Source organism: Schistocerca serialis, chromosome 2, assembly GCF_023864345.2.
Source record: "Schistocerca serialis cubense isolate TAMUIC-IGC-003099 chromosome 2, iqSchSeri2.2, whole genome shotgun sequence".
NCBI classification, from domain to species: domain Eukaryota; kingdom Metazoa; phylum Arthropoda; class Insecta; order Orthoptera; family Acrididae; genus Schistocerca; species Schistocerca serialis.
The window spans coordinates 46,924,672-46,948,564 of record NC_064639.1 but is presented as its reverse complement, the minus strand read 5'-3'; the positions used below and the strand labels follow the sequence as shown (position 1 = coordinate 46,948,564).

Sequence of the window (23,893 nt, the reverse complement as noted above, 5' to 3'; positions counted from 1 at the left end):
TCAATGTAAAGAAAACATATTACTAGAAAGACCCAAAATCGAATTTATGACTGTGTATCATGTTTCGCTGTGTTCTACTCTCCTCCTACGATAACGCACTGTAGTAAGACTATGGCTGAGGTGGTTGAATTGTTAAAAATCGAATGGTATCGATCCGTATTGACTCCTTTCCAGTCACTATACCCTCCCTCTTATTGGATGTTATTACTTAAAAAGACGACATCGGTAGACGTCGTACCTAACATCTAGTTGACGAAAACTTTCTATCAGGTACATCTAATAGCGTAGCTTGACTGTTTCAGACTTCTTTGCTAGAGGAGGCACCACAACGAATTTGAATTACTTCAATGAGCTGACTAAATTAACTTTCTGCGAACTCGGAAGTAAGAATTCAGTCATTTGGGTAACAACAGTTACGTAAACGTTCCGTGACTACTCAAAAGTTGGTATTTGGAATATTACCTCTGCTCTTGTCCTTAAATATCGATAACTGCTTCATTTCGAAGTGCGATAAATGTAGTGTGGTAGTCGCCAGAAGAACATCTGGGAATGCACAGTGAAACGCAGCACTATTCTGTGGCGACGAGTGCACGGACAACCTGCTTTACTCTTTGGTTTTTATTAATATTCTTTGTATTGACTTACGTTTTTCAGTTGATTGGTGTTCGAGCTTTAGGAAATAAAAAGTTATTGCCCGACTACTACGTTGTAGGTCTTCAACAGACGGAGATAAGCTTTAGTTGACTAAAGTAGTAATTTCAACAAAACTGAATCACGAAAAAATCAATCTTTTGTAAGATAAATCACATTCAAAAGCAAATAACTTTGTTCCACACAAATGTTCACATCAACTTTCTTGACAGATAAATAAATCGCTTTCCATTTTCAAATATGTGTTTTACTTGAACTTTACAGTAACGTCAATGTTGATCGTAATAGGTCAAAACAAGAACAATGTCTGTGCCATGACGTTTTCCTTTACAACACTGATCGTCCATTTTTTTGTTTGTTACATACAATCAGTTTACATTTATTTTATGAATCAGAGGGCGCCGACAGGGTCTTGTACTGTGTGATGGTCTGCGGTTGGCGGACAATTGCGATCAGACCTCTGCCTGCCGGGTGTGCTAAAGACACCGCCATCGACATGTTACTGCGCTCTTCCACGAAAACAAACAGATACAAAACAAACCATTTAAATGCACAATTTCAATTTTAAAGACACACAGATACCACTGACAATAATCTTAATAAGTATCTAACTTTATACTCGTAGAATACACCCAACATGTGATTACCTGCAAACTGACCTGCAGGGGACATCGGGTAACTGTATTGATATTTTCTTACACTACATCTCCCACTCGCTCGTTCAGTTTGGCAGGTGATGAGACTAGGACTATCCCCCTTTTGCTTTATTTTAAGACTCATGACGACCCTTTGTTTCTCTGCAGTGATTATCAAGCCTAGCTATCAGTTCTGTGCAGCATACCATCTTATATACGGCGTCTGTTATCTCTCTCAGCTTAACTTATCTTTACTTGTTTCTCGAGCTTCTTTCCGAAAAACCAGCACTTAAAAATTCTGCGCCAGGTCAGGCTGGTATCTTTTACCATCTACTATACTTACATTAACCTGCCTTCAGTCTTTACTTTAATTAACTCTATGACAACCATTGACCTAAACTGATAATTATCAAAGTTATTCTAGATATACCGACACAGTTCCCTCTAGTTATAAGCTTACATGTTACTACTGTATGTAGCATTAAGACACTTTCTTTTTAGCTAGCTAGTTTTCATGCAATACTCTTTCATATTATCAGATTTTCTTTAAATTTTGAAATATCAGAATATGAACTTAAGATTTTGGCCGTCATCTGGAGCCCCAGTTTGATGAAACAGCTGTATGTAATCAGCTTTATAGAGATAGCCCATTCAACTGCATCATATTGGATGCTCTGCAACACTATTTTCTGTTTTTTCAATCAAACAGTTGCTTTTTTTACCTGCGTTTCACACACAGAGCTTCCAGGCATTCATAGTGTGAATTACCACGCATGAAGTCTTATGATTTAACATCTCCTTTTGATTAATGTGTATCGAAACCTGAGTTAAGAATCAATACCAGGGGGCTCTAAGCGCAAAAATATCAGAATTTCTCCCATACAACAATGAAAACCAACTTGTAAGGTCAGGGGACAATACGTCCGAAAGAACACTTACGTCAGACTCGGTATGGCATTGCACCATTTTGGCATGTCTCTTATGACATCGGAGATGTCTCTTAATATAACTATGAAAAGGATGTGTGTATTGTCATCTTTGGAGAACTTGCCCATAATATCTTCGCAAACCACTGTTAAAGGCACTGTCACTACTTTCTCGAGGACATTTACGTCCCGAAATCCAGAGGTCATTAGTATATTCTGCTCACGTCTCCCATGGCTAACCGAAGTCCACTATGTACTTGTGTGACATTACTGTCTTCTCTGCTTGGAATATTATTATTATGAATGATTTGCTCCATATATTTCCTAGCTCTATGCTTAAAGGTAAGTTGCTATAATGACTGATTTCATGGCTAGGTACATTTCGGATCAGGCTCTTCAGACTTTCCTTATCTCATGAACTAGACTTTCACCCTGCGTGTGCTTTGTAATCACACTGTTCCATTCTATTTATTTCCAGCTTTTCATCTAGTGCTTATTTGCAATTAATGGCTTCTCTCCTTTTCCTCTGTCCTTAAACAGTGCGAAATCAATTCTTCCTGTCATCGTGTTAATTCCTTAGATTATTACCAACTTATGACTATTGGTGGTCAGCTGATTTTTATCTATAAATAACTTTATTACCTCTCCTGCAAAGGATATGCTTCGTTCTCTTATTTGTTCAGAAATGGTTTAACTTGGTCTACACTCTATAGGTCTCTAATGACACGTGATACTGGCTCTTTCAGTAACAAGGCAACAATTCTGCTACTAGCAGTCCTTCATATGAGTAAATAAAACCTTGCATTCCTACTCACTTTTAGAACTCTTAAGACGTGATTTAGCTAATACTAAGTCTCTGAGCGTTCTGGTTGTATGTTTTCAGTCTCCTATCGCAATCCTGCGTTAACTCATTATGTACTACTACAGTCTATAAATGCCCATTTGCTGCTTCCACCAGTGGCCATGCAAAAGATGACAATTACGATGGTCCTATTTTGCATTTTCCTCTTGTTTTCAATTGCGATAAACACGTACTTGAATATGGGAGATCATTTAATATCTTCTCGAAATGAGGCATTAACTGGGCTCATCGAGCGTGCTTATTGGAGCAGTACATTCTACGTAAACGCCCCAAAAATGTCATCATGCACTCAGCAAGGTTTATCTCACATTGCAGTATCATTTCCTTGAATTGCTTACATGTACTTACTGCCATTCTCTCATAATAGATGCTGTGAAATACTCCAATTTTTAAAATAATCCCGCGTTAAAGAGCAAATAAAACACTGGGTACTCACTCTTTTCAACATGTATAATGTTACATGTTTTTACCAACACTTCAAGAGTACGAACACATATGTTAATTCTTCCAAACTATGCAGTTAAGAGCCGAAAAAATCCACCGAAATTAAGTACCATAGACGCTTTGGAATTATTGGATAAAGTTTATATCTTACGTGAGAATTCCTGTCTTTAACTTTTCCGCCGCGCGGAGTGGCCGTGCGGTTTGAGGCGTCACGTCACGGATTTCGCGGCCCCTCCCACCGGAGGTTCGGGTCCTCCCTCGGACACGAGTCTGTGTGTTGTTCTTAGCAGAAATTAGTTTAAGTAGTGTGTAAGTGTAGAGTTTGACCTCAGCAGTTTGTTCCCTCAGGAATTCACACACATTTGAACATATAAGCTTTTGGCAAACTTCACACGTCCTTAGTATCGATATCATTATTCGCGCCATGTTTTTGAAATAATAGCACGTCATGAGATTCTTTACACGCCTTCTTACTCCGAAATGTCCATACCATTCTTGCATTTAAGTGAGCAGTTCTTCAGTTGCGGAACTGGGTATACAAATGCGCCATATCAATCGTCATTAAAAGGTTTCCATTTCCTTCCCTTCCCTAAGGTTATGGATAATTTTTACTAGCTCTCCATCGTTCACTTGGTCGAGCTTCATAGAGTTAGCCAATTGCTTCATTTTTCTATTATGATTTACTTTGTTTGAAAAATGAACAGTTCACTACCGCTGTGTCATGATAACAGCGTTCTTTTCCACTGGTAACAACATATCCGGCATTAGTTCTGCTCTCTTTTAATATATCTTATTTCATAATTAATCGTTTATTCCCACTGTTAGTCGGGACAGCAAATCCGGTACTAGTTCTACTGTGCTTTAATATACCTTATTTCATAATTAAATTCCTGTAGACAACAACCTGTGGTGTAATAATTGGCAATTTGTCAGAAATGTCAAAGGTTGGTGGTCTGTACATACTACCGTCCTTCTTCTCCCCAGAAGTGCTGACACCTGCTGACAGGTACCCCACACCGGCGACCGCAGCAGTCGTTAGACATCGTGAGAGAGCAGAATGGGGCGCTCCGCGGAACTCATGGACATCGAACGTGGTGAGATGATTAGGTGTCATTTGTTTCATACGTCTGTACGCGAGATTTCCACACGTCTAAACATCCCTAGGTCCACTGTTTCCGATGTGATAGTGAAGTGGAAACGTGAAAGGACACGTACAGCACAAAAGCGTACAGGCCGACCTCGTCTGTTGACTGACAGAGACCGCCTACAGTTGAAGAGTGTCGTAATGTGTAATAGGCAGACATCTATCCAAACCATCACACAGGAATTCCAAACTGCATCAGGATCCACTGCAAGTACTATCACAGTTAGGCGCGAGCAGAGAAAACTTGGATTGCATGGTCGAGCGGTTGCTCATAAGCCACACATCACGCCGGTAAATGCTAAACGACGCCTCGCTTGGCGTAAGAAGCGTAAACACTGGACTATTGAACAGTGGAAGAACGTTGTGTGGAGTGACGAATCACGGTACGTAATGTGGCGATCCGATGGCAGGGTGTGGTTATGGCGAATGCCCGGTGAACGTCATCTGCCAGCGTGTGTAGTGCCAACAGTGGTGTTATGGTGTGGTCATGTTTTCCATGGAGGAGGCTTGCACCCCTTGTTGTTTTGCGTGGCACTATCACATCACAGGCCTACATTGACGTTTTAAGCATCTTCTTGCTTCCCACTGTTGAAGAGCAATTCGGGGATGGCGGCTGCAGCTTTCAACACGACCGAGAACCTGTTCATAAAGCACGGCCTGTGGCAGAGTGGTTACACGACAACAACATCCCTGTAACGGACTGGCCTGCACAGAGTCCTGACCTGAATCCTATAGAACATCCCCTTTGGGATAATTTGGAACGCCGACATCGTGCCAGGCCTCACCGACCGACATCGATACCTCTCCTCAGTGCAACACTCCGTGAAGAATGGGCTGCCATTCCCCAAGAAAGCTTCCAGCAGCTGATTAAAAGTAAGCCTGCGATAATGGAAGTTGTCATCAAGGCTAAGGATGGGCAGATATCATACTGAATTCCAATTTTACCGTTGGAGGGCGTCACGAACTTGTAAGTCATTTTCAGCTAGATGTCCGGATACTTTTGATCACATAGTGTATGGAACGAGCGCCATATACCATCAGCCTCGATAGAACAAAAATGATAATAATAAATGGCTTCAAGCTAATTGTAAGCAGTGGATCTCTGCTACGCTGGATGAAAATGTGGACTCCACCATTTGGAAAAAATGGAACCCTTATGAATCAGACAAAATCTTTAGCAATAAAAATGTATAATGGATTGCATGTTTTACGTATCAATTTTATTAATTTTACAGTTTCTTATGGCGTTAGAAATTCATACAGACATTTTACGGTCTTTAAGTTGAAACTTTCTGGCACACAGGAACGGAGAAACAATGATAAGACTGAAGTCTATAAGTATTTATTTATTATGTTGTAAATACAGCACAGTTCCGTATCACAGCTGTAAAGGCGAAGCCACATGAGGCTACAATTCAGACGTAACCGTGGCTGAGAATACGTGTTGATTAGCTGTTTCCGCCCACGGTTAACCTGGAAAGAACCTCAGCATTAGTGTTCACAATGACGATTACGTAAAAGAACACGGAAATCATAATGTATTTTAAACAACAAAATTTATTCCCCGAAGCTCAGTACCATCGAGAGGTTTGATCATGCTCGTACCGCCTGTACAGCTGTGCCTCGCAGCTAAACGCTTCCGTTTGGCAAAAGCGAGAGAGAAGCCTCGGTGCTGCGACTCTGGTCTGGCATTCGAGAAGGGGGCGCTTCAAGTCTTCATCATGCCATCGAGATTTGGCTCTCACTCTTTTTCCCCAAGTCCCATAAGGATACTGCCGGCATGGTTCCTTTGCAAAGGACGCTGTCGTTATCCTTCCTTACCTTTTTCATTCCTGGAGTGGACTGCCAATAGCAGAGGTAGCCGTGAGAAAAAGATTGAGTAACCAACGAAAGGGTAATATACTGCGAGTCCGAGTATGGAATGGTAGAAATCTGAATGTGGTACGGAAGCTAGGAAATCTAAAAAGAGAAATGCAAAGCCTCAGTCTAAATATGGTGGGGATCAGTAAAGTTAATCGGCAAGGAGATACGGATTTCTGGTCAGAAATCAACGTCCAAAGAAGTAGGATACCGAGGTGCTGAGGAATGACGAGGTGCGTTTGATTCCCTTAGCTGGTAGATAATTCGATAATGAATACCATAGTAAGCAGTTTAGTTAAAAGGGAGAGGGGTTCTCTAGTAAGTGAAATCACAGAAGTTGCTTACACAAAATCTAGCTACTAGGAAGGCAACGTAAAGAAACTTAGGGCAAAAGAAGAAGTGCCTCAATTAATCGACGAAAGAAGGAAGTACAAAAATGGCAAAAAATGATAGAAAAGCAGCTATATAAGTCCGATAGGAATTTAATAAATGTAAAGTGATGGAGGGAAGATGACACGAGGTGATTGCAGGAAAACTGTGAAGAGATGGAAACAACAGTGGTTGTTGGAAGGGCAGATTCAGCATGTAGCAAAGTCAAAACAACCTACGGTGGATTTAAAAGAAAGGCAGTCATCATTAAGAGTGCAGGAGAGATTCCGATGTTGAATGTAGAGGAGAAAGCAGACAGGTGGAAAGGATAAACCGAACGTCTCTACCTCACAGGGAAAACCTGTCAGCGGACGTAACAGAAGAAGAAATGAGAGTCAATTTGGAAGACACAGGGGATCCAATTTCACAGAGGTATGGAAGATTTACGATTAAATAAGGCAGAGGGCATAGTAACACATCTTCGGAATTATTAAAGTCGTTAGGGTGTGTAGAAACATTGAGACTGGACACATCCCATCAGACTTACAGAAAAACACCATTCACAGTATACTGAAGGTAGTAACCACAGATAAGTGCGCTACCTATCGCGCAATCACCTTGACGGCTCATGCATAAATTTGCCGACACCAATTAGAAACATGGAAACGAAAGTCTAGGATCTCTCAAGTGTCGGTCAGTTTTGCTTTAGGATAGGTAAAGGTACCAGAGAGGCAGTTCTATCGTTGTTATTGTTAATGGAAGCATGACTTAAAAACATCAATACACGTTCGTCGGATTTGTCGATCTAGATAAAGCGTTCGACAATGTAAATGGGCACAAGATATTCGAAATCCTGAGAACAACAGGAGTACGATTTTAGGAATGAGGGGTAATATACAATGGGTATCAGAATCAAGTAGAATGGAAGACCAGCAATGATTAGGTGTGATCAAAAAGGCAGTAAGGCAGAGGAGTAGTTTTTCTCGCCCAATGTTTAACATTTACACCGAATAAGTAATGTCGGGAATAAAAGCTAGGTTTCTGAATGTCATTACACTTCAAGGCGGAAGAATATCAACGATAGAGCCTAAGATTCGCAGATAACATTGCCCTCCTCTGACAAAACAAGAAAGAAATAAAGAAACACGACGGACTAAGCAAGGCGGACACAAGAAGCAGCATAGGGCTGTGCGATATGTAGGGTGCTGATTTTTATCCACTTTGCCATCTTGGCTGAGGGTAAACGTAAAATAAATACGTTTTACAGCAAAAATATTTTTAGGACCTGAAGATGACAACAAAGCCTGTTGAAACCAGGTGTCTTAAATAAAGAAATATTTTACGCCATCTTGGCTGTTCAATGGTTTTTAGCTCTAGGGTGGCAGGTGATACTGTCTGTTATGCATGAGGAAGTAGGGCAGTTCACCTCCCAGGGAGTAGTTGCAGTGCATTGGTGGTGGCAGGTGTATGGCAGCGAATGTCATAGATTCAATGCTGGTTGAACTAGTCCTTCATTCCACAACAAACGCAGCATTTGAGGTAGAGCTGGAAAGGCAGTGGGTGGCCTCTATGACATAAGTTGCCGAGGCCGGGAAAGCATGCCGGTGTCAGCAGTAACCCACGAGAAGGGTGGAACACTGCATGTTCCCCCAGGTTGCAAAGCGACGCTTACAGCACACCAGCAATGATGCTGACTCAAGAATGGCGCACAGTCGACAGTCACTGTGTGGTCTGAAGCAGCGGGACTGGGGGTGTTCGTAATTTCGTCCACTGTGCAACTCCTTTTTTTTGTCCCAGGGACGGAATTTGGAACTGTTGTTAAAAACTGATTTTATTTGCTGTTTGTAAAGATTACTTTTTTCATATGGAAAACCAAAAGCGGAGAGAAGTGGATTCGTTGCACTAAATTCTTGGTTTGCTATCATAAAATATGCTCTTCTTCTACATAGACATGTAAATTCATATTTGACAAATTTTTAGAATGATAAAAATAATTTGAAAAATAGTTCATTTGTGGCCTTTCAAGTGATTTATAATAGTGAAACTGTCTGGCAATGTTACACTGGAAAAATACAGTTTTTAGTTAATTGTAATTTTGGGAATTTTTGTGGGGGACGGAATTATGAATACGTTTTTTGTATTTCTGTTTTTGCAATGTTAATGTTTTGGTCAAATACTGGCTTAAGTATATTATAACAATTTGGTTGTAACTTGCCCCCAATTGGAGGATAAATTCAGGAATGTAGACTCAGGTGAAGAAAGTGACGGGACACCTCCTAATATCGTGGCGGACCTGCTTTTGGCTGGCGTCGTGCAGCAGCTCGATGTCGTTGGAAGTGGCCTGCAGAAATGTGAGCCAAGCTGCCTTTATAGCCGTCCATAGTTGGAAAAGTGTTTTGTACGCTAACTGGTCTCTCCATTGTGATCCATAAATGTTCAAAGGGATACTTGTTGGGCGATGTGTCTGTCCAAGTCATTTGCTCAAATTGCCCAGAATGTTCTTCAACCCAATCACGAACAATTGTGGCCCCGTGACACGTTTGGGAACATGAAATCCACGACTGACCAACCGCAAATGGTCGCCAAGTAGCCGAACATAAACACTTTCAGTCAAAGTTCGGTGCAGTTGGACCAGAGGACTCAGTCTATTGCATGTAAACACAGTCTGCACCATTATGGAGCCACCTCCAGCTTGCACAGTGCCTTGTTGACAACCTTGTCCGTGACTTTGTAGGGTCTGTGCCCAGCTCGAATTCTGACATTAGCTCTTACCAACTGAAATCTGGACGCATCCGGCCAGGCCACCGTTCCCAGTCGTCTAGCGTCCAACTGATATGGTCACGAGCCCAGGAGAGGTGCTGCAGGCGATGTCGTGCTGTTGGCAAAGGCGCTCGCTTTGGTCGTCTGATGGCCACTGATGCCAAATTTTGCCCTAATGTCCTAACGGACACGCTCATCGTAGGCCCCACCTTGATTTCTGCGGTCATTTCATACATTGTTGCTTGTCTACTTGACAACTGAACACAAACGCCACTGCTCTCGGTCGTTAAGTGAAGGCCGTGGGACACTGTGTTGTCTGATACCAGAGGTAATCCCTGAAATTTGGTATTCTAGGGATATTCTTGCCACTGTGGACCTCAGAGTATAGAAATCCCTGAGGAGCTACCACTTCAAGTTCAAAGTCTTTGTTACCGTCATGCGGTCATAATCGTGTCGGAAACCATTTCACATGAAGCACCTGTGCGCAAATGACAGCTCCACTAATGCACTGCCCGTTTATGCTTTATGTACACGTGCGTATTGCTACCTCATGACTTCGTCAGGTCAGTTTATAATGCATACTGACGAGTCTGCCAGCGTGTCCAGAAGCCCTGTCAGTGGTGTAATGTGTAGCAACACCTCCTCCCAGAGGCGTTGGATGACGTCTTCTGCATTTACAGTTCACTGAATAATTGTTCTTTTGTACTGAACACATGCTTTTGTGCCAGGCTCCTGATGACATCGTTTTGCTGATTCAATCGCAGGAGTCATTCGCTATGCCAGCCAAACCATGGTGCAACACTCCTCTCCCCTTACACTGGACTGTCTTCTCTTTACTCTCCTGGAAATAATATCAACAATGTCCTTGGTTTGACGTTTTTAATAGTCTCCTCCGTTTCTCCTTACTACAGCTTGGACCACACTGTGCACTGGCAGCTTATGAAATTAATTACTAATTTCTAGTGGTAACCCGATTCTTCTAGCGACTCATGCACTGTGAGCTCCAGCAATCGGATGCAAGTTACACGAAGTAGAGTCAGTACGACAAGAGTACCAGAAGCCAAGACACATAATCTCATGACTTTAATGCATTGTTCATCACGGTGTTTTGCACTTGCTGGAACATCTGCTCTATGGTAATGCATCCTTTTCCCCTGCTATCTGTTCGTCCAGTAAATGGATTACTTACCAGGCGGGAAGTATCTCCAATGGTTTATCCAGAAAATACAAGGGCTGTTTCATATTCACAATAGAGGTCTCAGTGACAGTAGCTGACAGATGAAAATCTACTTTTGAGATGTCATAAGTTGTGTCACTATATTGTAGTTCTAGTCTCAGCATCTCTTTCAGTCGGCCCCGCTCTTAGCAGTTTAAAATAACCACTTCCGCCTTGAATATGGAATAGATCCAACGCAAGCCGACCTTAGGGAGTAAGAGTGTGGTGCTACCACATATTCACTTGTTCCGAGCTTCGTTAAAACATCTGTACCTAGTCCCTTTGCTTTGGTCTTCACTATTTAGGCATATCTCACAAAGTAGGAGTTTGGCCACGGACAGTAAAGCGTAACTTTGCCTTTCTTTAGAAATCAACATCTGCTCTTGTGATCTTACATGTAGGTACTTTCCCAGAGATTCCCACTTCATCTGTCCGGGATGGACTATGTGACATCAATACCGTGTGCCGGTACTTGCCCCTGGTAACTGAACTAGTACTAAAATTAGAAGGAACGTCAGCATTGGTCGTAATATTGATGATTTATTAACAGCAAAATCGATTTTAGATCACATAATGATCATCTTCAGTGCTTTAGCGTACAAATTAAAGCTCGCAGACAGTGGTGTCTAGTTATTAGCAGTAATAAAAGCTATGAAACGATCACAATAATTCATTGTGCCTATGAGCTTTAATTTGTACTCTAAAGCACTGAAGATAATCATTATGTGATCGAAAATCGATTTTGCTGTTAATACATCATCAAAATTACAGCCAATGCTGACCTTCCTTCTAATTTTATGTATCATATGGTCGTTGTGCATTCTATGGAGTCGCCAATCGATGAACTAGTATTTCTAGTTGGGCTGTACCAGTGATAGAATAACGAGAAGCTCTGCCCACTCAGTTTATCTTCTGGTATCACTTCTGCTATTAATTCCTTCTTGACCTCCCATAGACCAACCAGAAATTGTTCCAGGGGTAACATTGTAGGATTCAACTGCCCATGTACTGCTTGGTGTATGGCCTCCTGTAATGCTGTTATCTCTACCCTCGCATCCCCTTTGCTACCAGTTAGGAGTTCACGACTGTCACTCTTTCATATGAAAAATCTAGCTGGGACTGTATCACGTTCACCTCTAGATTCGCCATGTCCATGGTTGTTTTATCAGACTCCGTCAGTTCTCTTGTTGGTTCACACGACGTTCGAGCCTTATTCCGCATGCCTTGTTCCGAATTTGTTAGATGCGTGGTATGGCACTCCATTATAGCGTTTTTCCTACCACCTAGTCTTCTTACTTGTCCCAGTGAATCATTTATTTTTCAGTTATCATCTGTACCAATGGTCCCTTAGATCAGCTTCAGTAACCTACCAGCTGTATTCAAACAAACATCATCTCGCGTGGCAACTTTGTGTTACTACTCACTTAGACGTAAGCATTGATTCTCTCGTCGTAATTCCTCCTACACTCTGTTCTTCTCGGCGTCAAGATGTAATTCTGCGAGTGCAACTTTCGTGTACAAGGGTGGCTAGTTAGGATGACACCCTCCTGTCTGGAGAACAGCACCCCTACCTTCAGTTGTTGATTCTGCATGCGTCTACCACTTCCTCATCGAACAGGTTCAACACTACCAGAATTGTGGCATGCACCATGTTTGTCCTTGGCTGGAACGTCACCTGGAAAAGGAACTCAAACATTCTTCCTCCCCCTCCTGATGCTGGGAATTCATTTCTACACATCGCAAACGATAAAAATCCTTCTGTTACGTAACACACCCCTGTATCACCTAACTCCTTAGGCAATAAACTCCTTCCAAGCCCAGTGCTATTAAATACATCAATATAAATAAAATAAATCTGCCTTTATCGACAAATAGTGTTGCTGTTGTTGTGGTCTTTACTCCGAAGACTGGTTTGATGCAGCCCTCCATGCTACTCTATAGTCTGGAAGCCTCTTCATCTCCGAATAACTACTGCAAACTATAGTCTTCTGTATCTGCTTACTGTATTCATCTCTTGGCCTCACTTTGCGAATTATACCTACCACACTTTCTTCCAGTATTAAATTAGTGATCCCTTGATGTCTCCCGGGTTCGATTCCCGGCGGGGTCGGGGATTTTCTCTGCCTCGTGACGACTGGGTGTTGTGTGATGTCCTTAGGTTTGTTAGGTTTAAGTAGTTCTAAGTTCTAGGGGACTGATGACCGTAGATGTTAAGTCCCATAGTGCTCAGAGCCCAGCCTTGATGTCTTAGAATGTGTCGCTTCAACCGATGCCTTCCTTTAGTCAAGTTCTGCCACAAATTTCTTGTCTTCCTAATTACATTCAGTAGCTCCTCATTGGCGGCCGAAGACTTCCGGCATAAGAAGTCACCCTCATTCTGCCAAAGACCTTGTCAATGAGGGCGGAGGAGCGGCCGGAAGTTCACGGCACTCTCTTTTCCTAGGGGCGGGAAACTGCCCCTGAAAGCGGAATAATCAGCAACGATCAACGGCACGAGGATGCTGAAGGCAATGGAAACCACTGCATTAAAGTAACGTGTAGGGTGTATCCATAGGACATGTGGCCTGTAATTGAAGAAGTGTCATGATGATATCTCCACTGGCTAAAGATTCCAACCCTTTCGGGGGGTGGGGGGTGGGTGGGTGGGGAACTGCCAAAGGCGGAGTTACCATGAGAAAAATATTGAATAATCAACGAAAGGATAACGTTCTACGAGTCGGGACGTGGAATGTCAGAAGCGTGAACGTGGTAGAGAAACTAGAAAATCTGAAAACGGAAATGCAAAGGCTCAGTCTAGATATAATAGGTGTCAGTGAAGTGAAGTGGAAAGAAGACAAGGATTTCTGGTCAGATGAGTATAGGGTAATATCAACAGCAGCAGAAAATGGTATAACGGGAGTAGGATTCGTTATAAATAGGAAGGTAGGACAGACAGAGTGAAGAGTTCAGCGATAGGGTTATTCTCATCAGAATCGACAGCAAACCAACACCGACAACGATAGTTCAGGTATACATGCCGAAGTCGCAAGCTGAAGATGAAGAGACAGAGGAACTGTATGAGGATATTGAGAGGGTAATACAGTATGTAAAGGGGGATGAAAATCTAATAGTCATGGGGGCAGGAATGCAGTTGTAGGGGAAGGAGTAGGAGGAAAGTTTACAGGAGAATATGGGCTTAGAACAAGGAGTGTAAGAGGAGAAACCTAATTGAGTTCTGTAACAAGTTTCAGATAATAATAGCGAATACTCTCTTCAAGAATCACAAAAGGAGGAGGTATACTTGGAAAAGGCTGGGTGGTACGGGAAGATTTCAATGAGATTACATCATAGTCAGAGAGAGATTCCGAAATCAGATACTGGATTGTAAGGCGTACCCAGAAGCAGATACAGACTCAGATCACAATATAGTAGTGATGAAGAGTAGGCTGAAGTTCAGAAAGAATCAATACGCAAAGAAGTGGTATACGGAAGTATCTGCGTTACATATACTCTTTCCACCTTTCAGTTTTCCCTTCTTTTCTCAGAACCGGTTTTCCATCTGAACTCTTGATATTCCTACAGCTGCTTCTCTTTTCTCGGAAGGCCTCTTTAATATTCTTGTAGGCATCATCTATCCTGCTTCTAAATCATTACATTTGACTTATAGTCATACTTGCTTAGACTTTTTCACTTCCTGTTAATTTTTTTATATTTTTTATTTTATTTTATTTTATTTTATTTTTTAGACGTTTGTGTTCCCTTTCACCTCTTATGTTATGGCACAGTGGAGACTATATCGCATGTTGTCCTCCATACATCATCATTTAATAGCAAAATAGTGAAATATTTCCCCATACATTGACTTATTGCAGCAAAATTGTAACGAATTGCCCTATACAGCGCATTGTTGTCGCAAAAATTGTAACAAGGTACTCTAAACATCGGTATGTTAAAGTAGAGTTGCCCTTCTTATAGCAAAGCTGTAACAATTTAGGCACATCGTGATGTTACAGATAAGCATCAACTGCCATTACTCCTCAACCATGGTGACTACCGCTACCCTGAATGCTATTGGCACAGTGATGGTCAGTTCATCAGTGGCTACCATTATCCCAATCATGATGAACACCAGTATCTCCAGATACTGTTGACTGGGACATGATGGTAAGTTGACGAGGTGACTGTCATTACCCTAGGTACAACTGGGTAGGGTAGTTACTGTCAACTAACATTGTGATTGCCATTGTTTGGAGACTTGTGTGTGGGGCAGTGACGAACGGTTTTCAGGGTGACTACGATTACCTGACATAGTACTGTGGGGCAATGATGGTTAGTTGACTAGTTTACTACCATTACCTCTCGACCATGGTGACTACAATCACTGTGAATGAAACTGCTGCTAAGATGGCGACATGATATGACGACTACCACAATCCTGATTCTGGTGACTACCTTCATCCTGAACATGTGGTGACAGTATGCATGCCATAACCTAATAGTGCGTGTCAGCCACTAAATCTCAAACAGTACTGTAACACCAGAAGATGGCAGTGTATGTGCTATAACTCGGCAGTGGCTGTCAGCTACTAGATCTCCCCTGTTTTATGATCAATTACAGACAAACAGGAAGTGAAATTGTAACGTATTGCTGTATACATCATCATGTTACGGCAAACTTGTGACAGATTGCTACATTACGGCAAAATTGTGACAAATTACCGCATGAATCACTACTGATATACAAAATTGTAATAAAATGCTCGTGTTATAACAAAAATGTAACAAAACTTCGCCATACATCGGTATGTTATGAAAAATGTAACAAATTGTCCATAAATGGCCATGTTACAGCAAAAACTCTAAGAAATTACTCTATACATCGCTATGTGAAAGCAAAATTGTGACAAACTGGCTGTGTTATAGGAAAATTATAACAAATAGCACTTACACTTTGATGTACTGCTGCGATATTGCAACACATCATCTCGTACATGACCAATGATGTCAACTAGCGGATCTCTGATAGCTCCCTAACACGAGGAGCTGGCATTGTAGGTTAAGCAGCTTGCCAATGGGAGTCAGCCACTGGATCTCGAATAGTATCCCAAGCAATAAAACAAAACTGTAAAAATTGCTCCATACATCAACTTTAAACAAAGTTGTAGCAAATTGCGTCATATATAACCATTTTTGCATAAAGCGGTAACAATTTGTCCCACACATTGCCAGCTCAGCAAGCTGAGTCTTAACTGGTAAAATATGACTTGTTCCAACAAGCAAAAACGATACATCAGCAAGTTGAGGTCTGTTGGTGCCAGCAAATGAAGACTTCTTCCAACAAGCAAACTGCTTAGTCAGATTTGTGATAATTCATGTGTACATTAGTGCTGTATCTATGAGATCACAAGCCACATCACCTTTACTATGATGTCATCGTTACACCATGTACAGATAATTGAAATTGACACTATGATATCAGAATCAGTGCAGTATTTTACTGGCCATCATAACAAAACAACCAGTCAGTATGTGCGTGACATCTTGGGTTGTGAGTGCACACAGACAAGGTCCAGTGACCTGTGCCTGATGTCATGGTGATGTAGTAAAGCGGTCTGGCGTGTGACATCATAGATGGGATATTGACATAAGCACATGATGTAACGAAACTACATCTTTTGTTGTTGGAACGTCTCGACTTTCTGGCATTATATATACGTATCTTGTTCGTTAGAATAGATCACCTTCTTTAGTTGGTGATGTTTGGGGAAATTTGTTAAAGTTTGGTGTAAGAATAGTGACAACTGGGGCACTTTGTTACAGTTTCATTTGATGCTTATGTGTAACCAAATATGAAATGTGGGATATCAATAGCTACAACCCACTATCAAAATTTGACACACACACACACACACACACACACACACACACACACACACACACACAAGCACACACACACACAAGCACACACAAACACACACACACACACACACACACACACACACACACACACACACACACAGCTGGCCATTATTACTGCACCCAATAGTGTTCAGAACAAGAGTAGTCACCATTACTAGGAGAGTGTCATTACAGGTATACTGTAACATAACAATACACAGGTCAGTTTACTACTATATTGGTGTAAAATGATGGTCATTGTGGGGCAAAATGTCATATAGTCTCCATTGTGCATTAACATAAGCAAGGATTGTTAGCATAAAATGAAAAATGTTTTATATTGTCAGATAACAGTAACACCGTATCATGGAGCCTGTAAGAAACATTGGTGACTTTTAAAAGTGGTTGAACATGGATAGTTGAAGGACAGCAACACCTGTTTCTCACCTATAGAAAGGTGTATTACCACTGCTCAGTATGCTATTTCATCAAAGTGTCATGTAGTTGCCACTGTGTGGCAATGTGAATCAGTTCTCAAGAAGTACAATTAAACCTGGAAGTTATAACAGTAGTGTCTTGTGTTTATACAAATAATGTCGATAATTTTTGGTTTCTGTGTACTTCAAACATCAAAGTACTCTAATTTATAAATACCCTACAGTCTGTAAGTTAGACGAGCAGTAGTACCATGTGTGTTGTGTAATGTTATAAAGAAATCTTTATGTATTTTGACAAATAACACAGACAATTAGCGTAAAATTAGAATTTTAGTTCGTGATCAGAGATCCATAAATATACTTGTATACTATGATAAGCAATCTGCATGTGTTGTTCTTCAACTTATTTAGTAATTTTGATGGATAATTTTATTTGTATGCTAAGGTTGTAACTTTGAGGGATTGAACTTTCCATTCTGTGTGGAACCTTGTTCATCGTTTTGTTTGATAGAATTAAGTTTTGATGTTATGATTTTGTATCATGAAAGTATGCAGTTTAAATGATGCGATACATTAAAGATCCCATCAAACGGTTTGATGTGCTAAAATGCTCAAAAGTGGAATGTTGGTGGATAACATGTCACCAGAAGTTTGTCCAAGATCAAAGGTACTAAAAATAAAGCTATATTAATCAGTTAACAACGTTAATTATTATTTTCTTGATGCTTTATGTTTTTCTCCTCTAAAACAGTGCTCCATTACTTTAATTCCACACTACCAATAAAATAGTTTCGTTTCGTTCTGGGAGGAACGATCAAATGTTGCTGCATTGGAATTTAGATAGGTATATAATATTGTGGCAACTATATTCAAAGTTTACAATAATGTTTTAAGTGTCAAGAGCAAGTTACATATTAATATAGCTAAGAGAAATTAAGACCATTCTTTGTTTGAGTTAGCTGTCACTGCTTGTCTGCTTAGGGTAGTATTTTAACCATTTCAAATTTTGTACACATACAGGCTTGGTGGGTTACTGAATATTGTTTAATTAAAACCTGATATGAAATGTCATCTGATTTCTTTGTATGTTATTTTGACCATGTGTTTTGTCTACTGTTATGAGACAATAACAAAGATAATTTAGACAGGGAAATGTAATTACGACACATAATGTGAGAGTGCACAGCGACATTTTGTGCATGATATGAGATGTGATAATAACAGTGTGACATCTGACATAAAAACCGTGTGTGTTGCTGATTTACTTTTTGGCATCTATTTTGGACATGTAAAAACTGTAAATTACACTCCTATGACTGACGTTTCAGATGTAAAAATCACGATGTGACACCTGACAGAAACATTTCATTGCTGATGTAACCTATGTACATATTTTTGATATAAATTTTTGATGTGCAATTACAGTAAGTTAGGCCGTTCATGTATTTTTGAAATACATTTTATGGGTGAAAACACTTGAAGTTACTATTCGTCCCCAAATTGCTTCTTGATCAGTTCGTTTTCATGTATACCCTCATTATCCCTAGAATAATATGTCAAAGCCTGTCTAGCATTTTACTTTAGTCATATGTTTTTTGTAGAACTATGGAACAATTTTGATGTAAAAATAACATTTTGACTCTTAATTTGACAGTTCACAGTCATACAGTAATAACAATGTAACACTTGCCATAAATATTTCTGGCGTATTTTTCACATACATTGTAGAGTTTACGTAGTGCAAGTTGTATCCTTAACATATTTTGACAGACGGTTTAGATGGAGAAATAATGTTGTGACATGGGGCACAAATATTATATATATATATATATATATATATATATATATATATATATATATATATATATATATATATATATATTTATTGTGCCGATATGACTGCATAGTGTCTAACAATTTATTTGTTATTTTCTCGTTTTATGAATTTAAATAGAAAAATTGGTGTCGAGGAGTGTTACATAATTGAAAAATATGTATACGCGAAACACAACCTCCATTTGAGAAAGGGAAATGGAAGCCCTACAACAGTCACTGTCAGAGACTAGTACCACCGACACTAAAGAATTATCGTTCCATGCGTAGTCTGCCATTAGCGCCATAACACAATCGGTGCGTCCGGGGTGGTGAAATTGTCGCGAATCACGGATTGCTGATGAATGGAGTCGCATTGTGTTCAGTGACAAATTGCAGTTCTGCACTACCCAGATGAACTTCGTTGGCGAAAGTATCGGCGACCTTGTGGGAGGTCCCTTTCCTCCTGTGTTTCCGAGGGACACAGTGATGCTAATGCTTGCGCCTTGGAGTGGTCACCCCTAGGATGTGACTTCAGATCGCGGCTGGTAGTGATTTCGGGAACTCTGACGCCACAATGGTACATCGCGAACATCTGTTTATTCATATGTTACCTCTCTTCCCAGAGTATTGTGGTGCAATTTTTCAGCTGGGCAATGCTAGTCCACACACAGCAGGTGTCTTCAGGGCTGTCTGCGTGATGCTGAGGTACTCTCACGGCGAGCAATATCGCCAAATCTGTCCACAATGGAACACGTGTCGACACCACGTCGGGCGGCAGCTCCGTCCCGCTGCCAGTATCCCAAGATATCAAGCATCAGTTGCAACAGCTGTGGCCCGTCTCACCTCGGGAGATGATACGACCGAATCAGTCATCACATCCAGATGCAATGCAGCTGATATGTGGGCTCATACCACCAAGTTCTTTGTAAATGTGACTCGATATTGTAATCACTGAAGTAGTGTCACAGACTTTCATAACTCACGAAGTTTGATTTTGCCTCTTTTTCCCTTTGCGGCTGCTATTGTTTAGGTTTTACTATTTTTTCTGTACTAAAGCAAATAAAATCATTTGGTATTGTTGGCTGCAGAACCATGATACCATCAAACACCTGATTCGAAATTTTCTTATTTCTTCACACACGATAACATCTTTTCATCGCCAAGCTTGAGTGTTGTTTCTTGCGTGTACGTGCTACAGCGTAGGTGACTGTGCAGACTATACGCAGCTTCTGAGGTTCTGTTTGTGTGGTTGATGACGCTGAGTGAAAAAAGGAATAGCATTATGGGCGTTATTGAGCTGAACAGTGTGGTTACCTACGGAGGGCTTTGGTATCGTATCTCGCGTGTCTGTCTATTGCTACTGTCGTACCTTATGGAGACGCTAGTTTAACAAGGAGATCCAAAGTCGCAGAACAGCTTTCGAACAGGCCAGTGTACACTCTGTACACGTACACCACATCGAAGGGTGTCCGTCCCATCTGGATAATTCCTTCGTGGTGCGTGTATTTCTTCCTTTGTCTCAGAGTGTATTTGCACCTGTTCTGATTTTTGTAGCCGGCCGCGGTGGTCTCGTGGTTCTACGCGCGCAGTCCGGAACCGCGGGACTGCTACGGTCGCAGGTTCGAATCCTGCCTCGGGCATGGATGTGTGTGATGTCCTTAGGTTAGTTAGGTTTAAGTAGTTCTAAGTTCTAGGGGACTGATGACCACAGAAGTTAAGTCCCATAGTGCTCAGAGCCATTTGAACCATTTTTTATTTTTGTATCTATCATCATCTACATGTGTACCTTCTACGTGCTAAAATAAATTTATTTAAACCACCATATAATCCTCTCATGTAATGCTGTACTAACTGTTGGGTATTACACCGAAAGTCACATGAAAAATATAAACAATGTAATTTATTGTAACAGGCAGTGTGGATTTGTGCCTTGTGTCTAATTAAGAGGATCTGTACGAACCACCTCTTCTTGTCCTGTGCGTCAAATGATTAGGAAGGATATTTCTTGCACTCGCAGAACTGTTAGCTGCTACCTCCGCCTCTCAAACGATTATGAACACCCTCGTCTGCGGAGCTTAACGTTTTGCGCTGAAACAATTACTTGATAACAATAACTCAGAAATCTGTTCCTTACCACGGGAATATCAGACTTCGTAGATGGAGACAAGTGTCTGCAGACAGAATAATTCTTCGCCGTCCCTCAGGGCCTTGGAGTATATTTTGTACTTCCCGTAATAAAGCGAGCTGAACTTTTGTAGAGTCAATCCTCGTAGCGATAATCCACTGAAGTGGTAGGTTCCCTGCATACAGAGAAAGCGATTTAATTACACATTTCAACAATAAGAATCAATTAAAAAATAAAATAAAGCCGATTAACTACGGTTAAAAGCGAATAACTGCCATCTTACATCACTAGATATGTTATCGGCAGGCTCAGAAGAAGTATGGGTTTGCCGAATAACTGCAGATACACCTTCTTCTAAACCTGTTGTTATTACAGTATTCTACATCACCCACACTGATATGTGTATACCTCGGCAATCCGCGAGTCTATGCATTCATGAGATGGCCACAGCAATCTTACTTTTGAAAGCTGATTCCATCCCCATTATCTATAGTGACCCTAATTTCGGCAAGATGTGGTTCCTGCAAGAAGGAGTTCGACACTATCGCAGCAGGAGAGTGTTTGATGTTCTGGAGGAGCACTCTGGGGACTGCATTCTGGTTCTGGGGTACCCAGAGGCCACTGGCATAAGCCTCGATTGGCCGCCATATTCGCCGCATCTGAAAATATGCGACTTCTTTTTGTGGGACTATATTAAAGACAAGGTGTACGGCAATAACCCCAAAACAATTGCTGAGCCATTCAGGAGGTCACCGACAGCATCTATGTTCCAACACTTTAGCGGGTCATGCAGGATTTCGCTATTCGTCTGTGTCACATCAGCGCCAATGATGGAAGGCATATCGAACATGTCATTATATATATATATATATATATATATATATATATATATATATATATATACTCCTGGAAATTGAAATAAGAACACCGTGAATTCATTGTCCCAGGAAGGGGAAACTTTATTGACACATTCCTGGGGTCAGATACATCACATGATCACACTGACAGAACCACAGGCACATAGACACAGGCAACAGAGCATGCACAATGTCGGCACTAGTACAGTGTATATCCACCTTTCGCAGCAATGCAGGCTGCTATTCTCCCATGGAGACGATCGTAGAGATGCTGGATGTAGTCCTGTGGAACGGCTTGCCATGCCATTTCCACCTGGCGCCTCACTTGGACCAGCGTTCGTGCTGGACGTGCAGACCGCGTGAGACGACGCTTCATCCAGTCTCGAGCACGTTGAGTGACACGGGATACATGGGGACGTGCATTGTCCTGTTGGAACAGCAAGTTCCCTTGCCGGTCTAGGAATGGTAGAACGATGGGTTCGATGACGGTTTGTATGTACCGTGCACTATTCAGTGTCCCCTCGACGATCACCAGTGGTGTACGGCCAGTGTAGGAGATCGCTCCCCACACCATGATGCCGGGTGTTGGCCCTGTGTGCCTCGGTCGTATACAGTCCTGATTGTGGCGCTCACCTGCATGGCGCCAAACACGCATACGACCATCATTGGCACCAAGGCAGAAGCGACTCTCATCGTTGAAGACGACACGTCTCCATTCGTCCCTCCATTCACGCCTGTCGCGACACCACTGGAGGCGGGCTGCACGATGTTGGGGCGTGAGCGGAAGACGGCCTAACGGTGTGCGGGACCGTAGCCCAGCTTCATGCAGACGGTTGCGAATGGTCCTCGCCGATACCCCAGGAGCAACTGTGTCCCTAATTTGCTGGGAAGTGGCGGTGCGGTCCCCTACGGCACTGCGTAGGATCCTACGGTCTTGGCGTGCATCCGTGCGTCGCTGCGGTCCGGTCCCGGGTCGACGGGCACGTGCACCTTCCGCCGACCACTGGCGACAACATCGATGTACTGTGGAGACCTCACGCCCCACGTGTTGAGCAATTCGGCGGTACGTCCACCCGGCCTCCCGCATGCCCACTATACGCCCTCGCTCAAAGTCCGTCAACTGCACATACGGTTCACGTCCACGCTGTCGCGGCATGCTACCAGTGTTAAAGACTGCGATGGAGCTCCGTATGCCACGGGAAACTGCAAACTGGCTGACACTGACGGCGGCGGTGCACAAATGCTGCGCAGCTAGCGCCATTCGACGGCCAACACCGCGGTTCCTGGTGTGTCCGCTGTGCCGTGCGTGTGATCATTGCTGCTACAGCCCTCTCGCAGTGTCCGGAGCAAGTATGGTGTGTCTGACACACCGGTGTCAATGTGTTCTTTTTTCCATTTCCAGGAGTGTATATATATATTACTGGCCATTAAAACTGCTGCACCAAGAAGAAATGCAGATGATAAACGGGTATTCATTGGACAAATATACTAGAACTGACATGTGATTACATTTTCACGCAATTTGGTTGAATAGATCCTGAGAAATCAGTACCCAGAACAACCACCTCTGGCCGTAATAACGGCCTTGATACGCCTGGGCAATGAGTAAAACGGAGCTTGGATGGCGTGCACAGGTACAGCTGTCCACGCAGCTTCAACACGTTACCACAGTTCATCAAGAGTAGTGAGTGGCGTATTGTGACGATCCAGTTGCTCTGCCACCATTGATCAAACGTTTTCAATAGGTGAGAGATCTGGAGAATGTGCTGGCCAGGGCAACAGTCGAACATTTTCTGTATCCAGAAAGGCCCGTACAGGACCTGCAACATGCGGTCGTGCATTATCCTGCTGAAATGTAGGGTTTCGCAGGGATCGAATGAAGGGTAGAGCCACGGGTCGTGACACATCTGAAATG

General features: G+C 42.0%; 1 protein-coding gene across 3 annotated transcripts in view; it reads right to left on the bottom strand.

Annotated features, from left to right (window-relative positions):
• Nucleotides 1-989: 989 nt before the first annotated feature.
• LOC126455439 (uncharacterized) overlaps nt 990-23,893 on the bottom strand; it is a 140,593-nt gene continuing 117,689 nt past the window's right edge. Inside the window, exons 4-5 of one of the 3 annotated variants that reach the window (XM_050091189.1) lie at nt 21,131-21,296; nt 990-1,160 (exon numbers count right to left, since the gene is read on the bottom strand). In XM_050091189.1, the coding sequence (XP_049947146.1) occupies nt 21,141-21,296 (156 nt within the window). In that variant the 3' untranslated portion in view covers nt 990-1,160; nt 21,131-21,140. Of the gene's footprint in view, nt 1,161-5,988; nt 6,136-21,130; nt 21,297-23,893 lie in introns of those variants that run through there. The other 2 variants (XM_050091188.1, XM_050091190.1) reach the window with 2 other exon arrangements.